Here is an 11,858-nt window from a genome sequence, read left to right as displayed (position 1 = left end):
ATCTGTCAATAGCAGGAATGGGGTTCACACCTGTGAGGATGTAGACAACTTCCTAATCGTCTTGATGTGCTCATTATATACTAAGAGAAGGTTCATTTCAGTGTTCAAACTCAATGGGAAACCATTTTTAACATCATATGCAATGTATAGGATAGCTTACTTATATAACAGCAAAACTAATATGCTTTGAGAAATATTTGTTGTTGTCAACTTTGCCCATCTGACCCTGAAAGCATTGCATATATTGAAGGCAAAGGCTATGTTCACACTGCAGCCTGAAGCATGTAACCTACATTTGACTGAGAATGAGAATTTGTCAGCATTCCCATGACAATAAGTAAGGTACTGAGTACTGAGGCAGCGGTAGCATGGAGAACACTGTTAGTTCACACATCAAGGCAGATGAGGAAAGGCCATGTCATGTCTAAGGCTGGCAAAACCACTTCCTCCAGGATATGTGCTTGTCCTTCTTGACAACCATTATGTCACATGCAGTCAATGCGTTTATACCCAGTGTAAATGTGTTTGAACAAAGTCCTCCACTTGGTCCAGAACAAACAGTGGAACAAACAATCAATTTTAATAGTTCACACCAGGGTGTACACAGGTTGTTTGATTTGGGGTATAAGAGTCTAGGGTCAAATAACTTTCTACGAACATTGCTGGGTAATAAACAGGGTTCCCACTGGTCATGGAATTTCTGGAATATCTGGAATTTAACAGAATGTATTTTCCAACTTATTTCACACATTCATTACATTAGAAGCTGGTTTTCAGCCCAACTGGAGTGGAAACCAGACTGAAAAACAACATTAACAAACCAGGAAGGAAAGAACATTTTGATTTTCTCTCAGTGGACTTTTCTAGACTTTTCTAGACTCTGACTTTGTATGTACTGAAGACAGAGCTGCTCATCTCTATACTGCAAAGACGATCTCTCACCCTCAGCATCTCAGTGCAAACCATGGGAAATCAAAGGAAACATGAAATGGTATTGATGGTTTTGTTGTGAAGGTCTTTAGTTATCTATTAATATCAATGATTCTTCGCAGGATAGTGTTTCAAGCAAAATTGAGGATATTTAGTTTACAGTACATTGATGTTTTGGTTCTATACTCTAATTACTTGACTGTGAAATGACACAATGGTTTGAGGTTAAAGCACACAGCACCAGCCATATTTAATGAACTTTTAAAAAATGGCAACTTCCCTGTTTTGCACAGTATAGTTTATATTTTATATTTGTATACAGAAGAATCTTAATTCTTATAGAACTACATTAAAATGCAAAAAGGCTGGAGGTAGCATCTGAAAATAGAGTGTGGTAATGTTTATGGATTGCGGACTTGGTGTGTTTTTACGCTTGTTCCATTTTGGCCAGTATTAGTTAACATTTTGTATGCAAATTAACACTCCTAAATAAACTCAGGCCAGTTTGAAATAAAAGAATCTCAGACTACCATGGGAGTTTGAATGGCTTGGTGTTGCACTTCATTTGCACATTGTGAATACGAAGCGCTGTCAATTCATTTGCAATAAATATCTTGCAAAAAATATATTGTATCATTTACATGTCGAGTCGTGAGTAGGTCCTTATATCACACCAACAACAACAAAGAACACCTTGTGATTTTTGAATAATATTTGAATAATTACAAAATACAATAAAAACATAGTGGTAATTTGTTGAGAGAGTTGTATTATTCATTGGAATGAATGATGTACATCAGCCCCAAAAGTGTCATTTCACAAACCAAGTAGTGAGATTTTGGAGCAAAAATAACAATGACAGCAAATATTTAAGGAGCTCAATGTAAAGGGTTAATGTATCGGCAAATTGAATAGACGTTTTAGAGCTGCTTCAGCCGACTGTCAAGCATGCATTATGTACTATTTGGAGGCAGATGACTTGTTGGGACAGTTTGTCCTAAATATTCAAAGCCATCTGCTTTTCTAAACTTGTGGCACACTGAACCATTTTCTAAACCTTGTTCCCTGTACTAGAGCTTCAGCCAAATACTTGAACCTTAGCTGGACAGGGAGGCAGCGGAAGTTTTAGAATTATAAGAGAGTTTCAGAGTACGAGGGTGGAGTCAAAGGGGGGAACAAATGGATTAAGAGATACTCGCGAATGGTGCATGAACCTTTATCATGTGTAGGTACACCATGGGCTGCACAAAAACTTTCTACTGTAGTTTCTTGGTGCAGTTCTGAAGCAACTGCATGTTGTTTGTAAAGGAAGTGATACACTTCCATAGACTTTGAATGTCATTTTATTTGCATAATAGACAAAAACATATATTATCTATATTGCTATGCTTTATGAATGCCTACTTCCTAAAGAGTATTTTTTTTCCAATTTTCCAACCCTTGCAAGCCTACTTGAAAGGATGAATGCTTGTTGCCATTGGGGGCCTTGCAAGCAGAACGTATCTTTAGCATGAGTGCATGTTTTCCACGCCTTGTAACAAAGTATAACCAGCCAGCTTTGATGTCGGAGGACTGTTTTGCCTTTCATGTTTGAGCTTTTTTCAACCCAAAAGACAGAGCTGTTCAGTTTAAGTTTGACGATAAGGGCCACCAAGAACGCATTTTTAGTTTTGATAAACCATTACTGTCATTTGAATGTGTATGTGGCAGTATCCAAGCAGTATCTGCTTAGATACTGCTGTTTCAATCTACAGTTCAGTCCAAGGGGCTGAATTACATTTTCCACATGACATTCTTAATTGACAGTATTTATTTGCACATAGGCTAGTCATCTTCAAATGTATGACATATTTTGATTGTATCTAACATGGTTGGTACAGTATACTGCATACCCAAAGTTAGTTCTAACAAGAGTGTTTCGCATATTGAGATGTTTGTTGAATAGATGATAGGACATCTTGTTTCACTGTGGTAGGTCTCAATGAGTTTTGGTCATTTAATGTCCATTACCTGAGGTCAATTACTGTAATAGCAGGGAGTTTACAGGACGGCGCATATTTTCTGGTATCAAACCTACTGTCCAACTGTCCAATTTTTGGAAGTGTGAAGGACTTCATTACCCAGAAATCATGTAAACGTAACACAAGCACTTCAACTCTGCTGATCATTTTGCTAAGTGTGAAGGGTTTTTGAATGAGGTAATGTGTGTTTCAGTGAGGTTGTAAATGCTCTTCTAGTTCCAGATACTATACTTTTGAAATTGCTGCAAATAAAGGTATGTTTAAGTCTATCTTTTTGCCATATTGTACTTTCAGTTGTTAAAATTACATTCGGTATTGCTTAGCATAGAACTAGCATAGAAGTCATTTGTGATCAAGATTCTTAAACTTGGGACAATCTGCCTGAGGAAAGATGATCAGCAAACTTTATCTTTTAAGATACAATAGAATTTTTTTTGCATTTAACTGCTAACTTGTTGCTTCTATTGTGTAATGGTATTTGGTTCGTTTTATTCCTTTTACAGCACTTTGTAACGTTAAGAAAAGTACCATACAAACATTATTAATACTATTATTAGTAGTATTATGGATTACTAAAAAAAAATCAACCAAAGACACAAGACACCACAACATATTGAGCCACTGAATCATTTCCTGATATGTACTTGTTTGGACAGTATTCCTGGAATTACTTCTGTCCCCACATCCCCATATTAACGACACATATCATTTGATGAAATTTCAAGAAAGAATATTTATTTAAAAACTAAATGATCTAGAACTTTAAGTAGTCTTGTGTTGTAGTACAATAAAAGTGTAAAAACTCTGGTTTAATGGGTTTTCATTTCAGTCCTCAAGGCAATAAAACGGACATTTTAAAGGGTGTGTAGAGTTTTGATATCCACTGTATATCTTGCTAGACTGTTACTTTCACAAACAAGCTTATATTTCTCTTTAAAGCAATATTCCACTTAGTTTTAACACAGGGGTTATTCGGCACTTGACCACCATGAAAACCAGAATATAAACTAATCACCAAGATCGGATGCAGCTGGACGAGTTTGTAGCGTTCAGATTTTTACTTCCCATTCATTTGAATGAGCCACGAAAATAGACTGAAAACTGACATTTAACACGTTGGTGAACAGATTCAACAACAGATCCCGTTACTGTGATTTTCAATGGACTGTTGGTTCAACGGTTTAGAACATAATTTCACCAAATAGCATCTTTATTGATAGAAGAGAACATAGCAGAGGAATACCAATTAGGAGAGATAGCTCCTGTTTGGGAGACCGGATCTACTTTTATTTTTAAATACTAATTTTAGTGTAAAGCAAGAATAGAAATGCAAAATGAGTACGGACCCAGGATGCTTTGTTGTCTGAAAAGCGGGATCTGTTGTTGAATACTAATAATAAGAGACCTGACACTACGCTGCCTTATGAGGACTGTCAGGCCATTATGGATGCCATTTACTGTCACCCATGGGAGCCACAAACTACAGCTGTTTGCCAGCTACTCCGCCTCCACCGCTAACAAGAGGAAGGCATTCACTCCAGTTCTGCAGGCGCTTCTGAAGAAAGGCTGCGGAGAGTTTCCCACTTCACGCTGCCAAACTGACGGTCATTCATTGCAAAGAAAAACTTCTGCTTGGATCCCCTGCTGATCCCCTGCTGATCTACAGCGATCTGAACAAGTGAACTGGATTGGCTTAATCCACAATGACTGTGCTGCCTGCTGCTTCACTGCACACACACGCACACACACATTTTTGTATGACTATACTTATGAGAATCCTCCATTGACTGCATTCATACCCTAACCCCTAATCCTAACCTTAACGCTTACCCTAACCTCAATTTAATCCTAATTATAACCCTAATATTAACCAAAGTAGGTTTAGTTGTCTAACCATCAAACTTCAACCAAACTTTATTTATTTATGTAGCACATTTCATACATAACAATTCAATGTAATGCACTTCACAGGGTAAAATAATTGCAATTTTAAATAAAAGTAAATAGATAAATAGAAGAAAAACAACAAATAGTACAAATATTTGAGTAAATTAATGCAAAGTTAATGAGGAAAAAGTAGGTCTTAAGATTTTGTTTAAAAATTTCAACAGATGTAGCAGTCCTAAGATCAAAAATTTTATCTTAACCCTATCTTTTAGCAAATCTTTTACAGTTTTTCACAATTGTTTCGTGGTGGAGGAACATAATCGTCACATTATTCGTGTCCACAACATGTAATCTACGTTGCAGAGTTTGTGTGCATTTCACAAAATTTTGTAGAACGCTTTATTGTCTGGGTCCGCAATTTCCTAATAATTTCCTAGAAACAAACTGTTAATTTCTTAGGACGTTTCCTGGAAAGAACCATGAAATTCTGTTCTAATTATAGGGAAAGAGTTCAAATGGTAGATTCCTCCAATTTCTTCTGTTGTTTCCAAGACAGAACTATGAAATTATGTAGTAGTTATATAGAAAATTAGGAATTTACTAAAATGTATTAAGAATTCAACAAATAACTATATTATATAATTACATGGATAATGACTTCTGATAATTGACCTCTTGACTCCACCAGACTGCTTACATTTTCTTTATAACTATTACATCATTTCATGGTTCTTTCCAGGAAACTTCAGAAGAAATTAACAGTTCCTTTCTTGGAAGTCTGTTGGAGCACATTAAGCGTTCAACAATGAACACGTTCATGAGTGTGTGTTTGGGTTAGGACCAGTTCTTGGGAGATGGAAATTCATGTTTGTGTAGTGTTGCCTTTGATTGGAATTTGGCTTTGGTTGCTTTGGTGAACTGAATCAAATCACTCTTCGAAGACTCCTTGAAGACTCGTTTAAAGAGAGCAACTCATCCATGAGTAAGCCTTCACACTCTTAGGGAGGAATGCGGTGAAATTATTGAAGTCATGCTGCCTACATGTGCTCCTCGTAAGCTCCGACGTCTGTGTTCAGAAGTTGTAAATATGACTAAATATGCTTTCCAGTGCTTTTGGTTGGAAATAATAGCATAATGGACGCTGTTACAAAAGCATTTTTTTGATGGCTGTTTTATTTTTGTAGTCAAGCGGCATAGAGCTACATTCATTTATTTATTTTCTTTACCCACTTATTCATTATCAGGATGGCCAGGGGCTGGATGCAATCCATGCTGGGAGAAGTATAAGTCAAGTACGAGTCAATTTACATGGGTACAGTGTTAATACTTCTGGACCATCTGGAATAGATATATTCGTTTTTCCCCTTTATTTTCAGAAAATAAACATGTAAGATGTATAATCACATACATGTTATCACACAGCATACAACATTTAAAAAAAGAAAACAAATACCTGTGTTTGAAGTTATACTTATTGAAAATTTTACACTTTTATACTTCCCTCCCTAGACCTCAAACTGGTGTTCTTTTGTTGTATACACAAGAAATTGAAATTCAGACGCACCAAATTATACGAGTCAGAGTTCTGAAGGCCACACATAAGTCATCATTCTTCAACAAAAGCATAATTTGCGTTCAGTCCCCCTTGATTTAGGTGACCATAAATATTGGGGCAATAAACTTTGATTTAGGTGACCATAAGTATTGGGACAATACACTTTAAGTAAATTTGAAAAAAGTAAATAACTTCAAGTAAATAATAATTTTTATTTGATTTATAAAGCGCAACAAATTAGGCTTGATTAGAGACCAGTTGTTCTTATGTACATAAAATGTACCCATCATTATACTAAGTATTATAATATCTGTATAAAATTATATTATTATATTTGTAATGGACCATATAAATAAATACAATAGTAGATTTGTAATGGGCCAAATAAAAAATAAATACAGTTGTTCTTTTTGTTTTTTTACATTTATTTATAACAGTATTACATTATGGCAGTGCTGTGGCAGAGCGTGACGTCAGCGCTGCCAGCGTGGAACGCACGTCGCGCGCCAGTCCAGGAAGTAAACTGTCAGCAGTGCGAGACAGGGAAACAAGTGACGTTAGCCAGCAGATATCGGTCAAAATTAGCCTTTTAACACCGTTTCCAGAGGCCGTCTGGGGGGAACAGGCGGTGTTTCCTCGCCTCAGATTTTCCGCACCACGTCCTAAGACGGACACGGTCACGTTGTCATTCGGTTGCGTTCAAGGTAAGAGGATATCGGTCAGCTGGGTTCCTGCTATACAGATAGATAACCTGTTCGTTGCTAGCTAGCTGTCAGTGTCATCTTTTTGACAGCTAACAGCCGAACACTGTAGTTATTTAGTCTGATGTATGCGTGTATTCTTCAAGTGGAAGAAGCCGTATGTCGCTATATTAAAAGCGTATTTCCAGTATGACGGTGCAGCTGCTCTAGCTAGATCAATACCTTGTCACCGTTGAAAGACAGCTGCTGACATTGCAGTCATGCCAAGCAAGGAGGGGAAAGGAGACAGATAAGACTAGGTCATTTTACTGTATCCTTATCCGAGCACTTGTTTCTCTCCTCCACTAGTAACATAGAACCAGTGCAGCTGTCAAATTGGTACTATGTCTGACACTAGCTACATAGATATAAGCTATTGGTCAGTAGTAACACATTAACATACTGTATGTAGCAGTGGAATAAGAAGAGAAAAGCAGTGGAGTAATGTTAATGGACTCACTTCTCATCAACGTAGTACCAATTTATGGGATTCAAAAAATAATCATGTTCAAGTAATACATTCAAAATGAATGTAGTAAAATGTAGCTAATAACTTAACCTGTTAATAATTATTACATTATTGGGTTTTATTACGTTACTGAGAAGGCAGAAATGTTCAGTTTTCAAAAATGAAATAGCTGAACTGATAATGCAAGTCGTAATGCAACTGTCAGCCATTCCCAAATTTGGTGTTAACTATGGTGCTGCATCTGATAAAAGGTGGAATACATATGGAAGAGGTGTTTGGTGATCCTTGCAACCTGCTTACTTATCCAAAAATGCCAACCTTCCAGTTAATGTAATAAACCCAGTAATGTGATAGTTATTACATTAACAGGAAAACGTTTTTACGTGAACAGTAAAACACTAATGGGAAATGTATTGTGTTAACAGGTTTATTACACCATTAACTGCAAACTGTTACCACGTCAATGGTAGGTTATTATATTAACAGGTGTAACATGCCATAAGGACAAAGTGTAGGCAGCCCAACTGTTTTTAAAGCTTCATACTACTGTCTTTATAGGCGTCTTTGCACTCCGGTTGTCCAAAGTAAACATACCATGATGAGCAAATGAAGTCTCCACACCCATTTAAATTTTAGGTTTTTGTTTTTTTTGCCTTGAGGCCCGACTTAAAAACCCATTAAATCAGGCTTTTCAAGGTAAAAGCTTCAAGTTAAAAACAAAAGGCTACTTATTTCTGACAATGAAAAACTAAAACACCTTTGCTGCTAACTCTGCACACCATTTATAATTGAGATTTTTACTAATCACAAATTTTTTTTTTACTAATCCAAAAAAACAAGCACAAAGCTAATCTGGCTTCATTTGAAATCAGTTGAAGCGATTCTAATTAGATCCATTAAAATTGTGAGTTCCTTAAAATTGCAGTGGGGATTGAGCCAAAGCAGAATACGGGCCAGAAAGTGAGTTTTGAAAGCCAGAAATCTCAGCACCCGCTGAAGTAATCCTTGAGTCACTGGTGTTGATTGATCAATGATTGATCAATAACTCTCAAATCTGTGGATAGGCCTATATTATGTTCATTTTGTGCTGTGGGAGAGCAAAAAGAATGTATTGCTCCTTGTCAGAGAGGAGCCTTTTGTTTTTAACATTATTTTGCTGGTTACTATATCCAAATGAAAGTGAAGTTGTATTTAATGGGTTTTCATTTCAGGCCTTAAGGCAAAAAAACAAAACAAAACAACAACTGGAGAATTTGAAAGGGTGTGTGGACTCTTGATACCCACTGGAATTGTCTCAATGTTTATCACAGTCATAATGTCCTGAGGTGATCTATTGAGCTCAGGCTAGCTAGTAGAAAATCCAGTTTGACGAAAGCAGGTTTCCTCACATTTCTGGTCAAGGTATCCATGTTACGAGTTAATGGCAACTTCAATATTGAACTTTGTTTTTAAACATTTAGACTTCCCTACATTTTACCATGAGAGGTTCACATTGTCTGTGTGTTTTTACATGTGTGTGTCCATGTTCTGACCCTGAATTTCTCACAAAACACACACACCTTAGATGATGGTGGACTCCACAATGGCTCAAGTGGGCAAGAATCTGAGTGAGGCCATGAGGATCCTGGGGGACGGACAGAGGTAAGCTCATAGACTCTTGGCCTTCTTGTTTGACAGTGGGTGGAAATGACCAGAGGGCAAAAGTATGACTTTCTGATGATCCGTGCTGCCTTCACAGACACATACACCGATGGGAAACCCTATCTCTCTCTGTTGGTCTCCTTTCTCTCCCCTCTCCTTTCTTCAAACCCTCACGCTCTTATTGGTTTCATTTCCCACTAAAAAGCACATGAACGCGTGCAAGTCAGGTGTCCGACTTCCCAACTCAAAAAAACAGTACACCTGACGTTGAATGCAACATTATGTAATGCTCCTAATATACCAAGTAAGAACATCTTGTGATTTGCTGGGTTTTTGTTGTTTTTATCTTTCTAGAGAGTTGGAGGCAGGGACAGAAAGGCGGCGCTACAGCAGAACCAGCATCCCTGGACCCCTGCAGGGAGAGTAAGACACACACACACACACACACACATCCAATCTATAGCCCTATATGAATGGGATGAGGGTGTTTTCACTCCTAGTTAATTTAGAGCAGTTATTTAAAACCCTGGAGTGGTTTCCCCCTTAGTTGGGTTCGTTTGGTAATATGAGAATGCAGCGATTGAATTGAGAACTTGCAGAGTGGGAGGTTTCTGGCTAAGATTTTCTTTGTCTGTTCAGCCACATGCTAACTATCCAGTTCTTCTGCTATTTATTCCAAACAGTAACTGGAAATGTAAAATGCATCACTTCTTGTGTACCAGAGGATTTTTCCCAGGAAAAACCTACGTGACACCGGGGTGTTTAGAAGTGCAAATCTGTCACGAAAGCTTTCATGAACTGGCTATAGGTTGAATCACTATTGTGTTGTATGAATCAGTGATTGAGAATAGCAAAACAGACATTTATCTGTATGAAAATGTTGCAAAATATTATTGCAAATTAAAAATATTCCCAATTTTTTAACTTGCAGGAGTAGATTAGTTTTAGTAAGGTTAGTAATTTAAATCCTTGGTTAATACAACTACATTTACACTTCCGCAGACTGGATACCTTTTATATCTTTGTGACATTGTGATGAACATCAAATTATGTTATTTTAAAATGGACGTATAACATTTTGGAAAAGCACTAATCAACGGTGGTGTCTTTGCCCCTCCACTGCAGTGGCCAGGATGTTGCTAGTATACTACACCTAGTCCACAACCTCATCCATGAAGAGGAGGAGGAAGAGGAGGACATGCCAAGCCAGCAGTAAGCGTCTAACGTTTTCTCTGCTGTTAGTGTTAGTACACAGAGACGCTAAAAGATTTTCAACCAATCAAAGTTCCAAGAAAGAAGGGGACGGAGAATTTGGAGGCTCACTGCAGAGATACATCATTTGCTGAGGAACTTATCACAGATATCGTAGTGTGAATGCTTGAGCAACAATGTATCTTTATAGTTATTGTTCTAGATGTGAATGGGGCCTTTAGGGTGAGGTTGGGGTAAGAATAAAAGAAGGGCATGAGGATTGAATGGAGTTAATGGACGGTCTTCAGCAGGATGCAGAATGTGGGTGAACAGGGTCACATGGCGTTGCTGGGTCACAGCCTGGCGGCCTACATCTCGGTGTTGGACAGAGACAGACTCCGGAAGCTGACCACTCGCATCCTGTCTGACACCACACTGTGGCTCTGCAGACTCTTCAGGTAGGCCTGTGGGAGTGTTTTTCATAATAACAATGGAGGCTAAAGATGTCCTGAAATGGCCACCGTACCCCAGAGCAGCTCTGTCTCCAAGACATGATTGTTTTATCTGAAACTCCAAACTGTGCAAACAATATGCAAAATCTAAATCAAACAATCTAATGTTGTAAAATGACAAGACTTACCTTATCAGGAAACCAGGGAGCTTGAAATGAATCTTCTACTAGCTAGCAAAACTTTTCCACAAGCAATTTCAGTTGTAGAGAAATGTGAAATGGAAAAATAAATCTTCCAGTGCAACTGCAATGAAAACTAGCTGCAATAACTTATGGTTCATCAACTGGCCTATAAAGGTTACTACCTCAGGCATTTGAGACATAGCAGTTCAACAAGGACCTAATGAAAATACTACAGTCTCTTAGACACATCAGCACATGGAGATACCGTATACTAGCACAAAACAATCTGAATCTCTAAAATGGTATATGTGCTGTATATATGCCAGTTTCTGTGTGGCTGAGCCAAGGTTTTAAAGTGTGATACTTTCATCTGTGGAGAGCTACTTGGAGATTAATTAATTAACAGGTCAGCTACAGAAGCCATTTTCTCATCATTGGAGGGCTAATCTAAACGCTGTGCGTCTGTGCTCATGCTTAGTGGTTTTCAACTTTCAATACTTGTAATGCTTCCCAACAAAATTCAAATGATTATGACAAGCGCGACTCACTGTGTGAGTAAAGTGCCACTGAGTCCTGCACAATTTTGTGTAGTTGCACATGGCACCTGTGCTTGTTAGTGCTTCCCTCTCTTACCTGCCATCTTGTCTTTTTCACTGCTTTAGTACTGCCTTTCATAACGTTACATCGTTTTGATGAGTTAGCATAGCTAGCTAGCAAGTGCTAAGTAAGTAGCATTAAAAGAAAATAAACAATAAAATAACTTCAGAGCTTACCATCGACCCCAACAATG

General features: G+C 37.7%; 1 protein-coding gene across 1 annotated transcript in view; it reads left to right on the top strand.

Moving 5' to 3' along the window:
* The first annotated feature begins 6,941 nt into the window (after positions 1-6,941).
* Positions 6,942-11,858, top strand: part of pdxdc1 (pyridoxal-dependent decarboxylase domain containing 1) — a 41,285-nt gene continuing 36,368 nt past the window's right edge. The window contains exons 1-5 of the mRNA XM_071909848.2: positions 6,942-7,097; positions 9,167-9,243; positions 9,598-9,666; positions 10,369-10,455; positions 10,746-10,892. Of these exons, the coding sequence (XP_071765949.2) occupies positions 9,167-9,243; positions 9,598-9,666; positions 10,369-10,455; positions 10,746-10,892 (380 nt within the window). The 5' untranslated portion in view covers positions 6,942-7,097. The remainder of the gene's footprint in view (positions 7,098-9,166; positions 9,244-9,597; positions 9,667-10,368; positions 10,456-10,745; positions 10,893-11,858) is intronic.

This window comes from Centroberyx gerrardi, chromosome 7 (assembly GCF_048128805.1).
Source record: "Centroberyx gerrardi isolate f3 chromosome 7, fCenGer3.hap1.cur.20231027, whole genome shotgun sequence".
Taxonomy (NCBI): domain Eukaryota; kingdom Metazoa; phylum Chordata; class Actinopteri; order Beryciformes; family Berycidae; genus Centroberyx; species Centroberyx gerrardi.
This window is presented reverse-complemented; position numbering and strand designations above follow the sequence as displayed.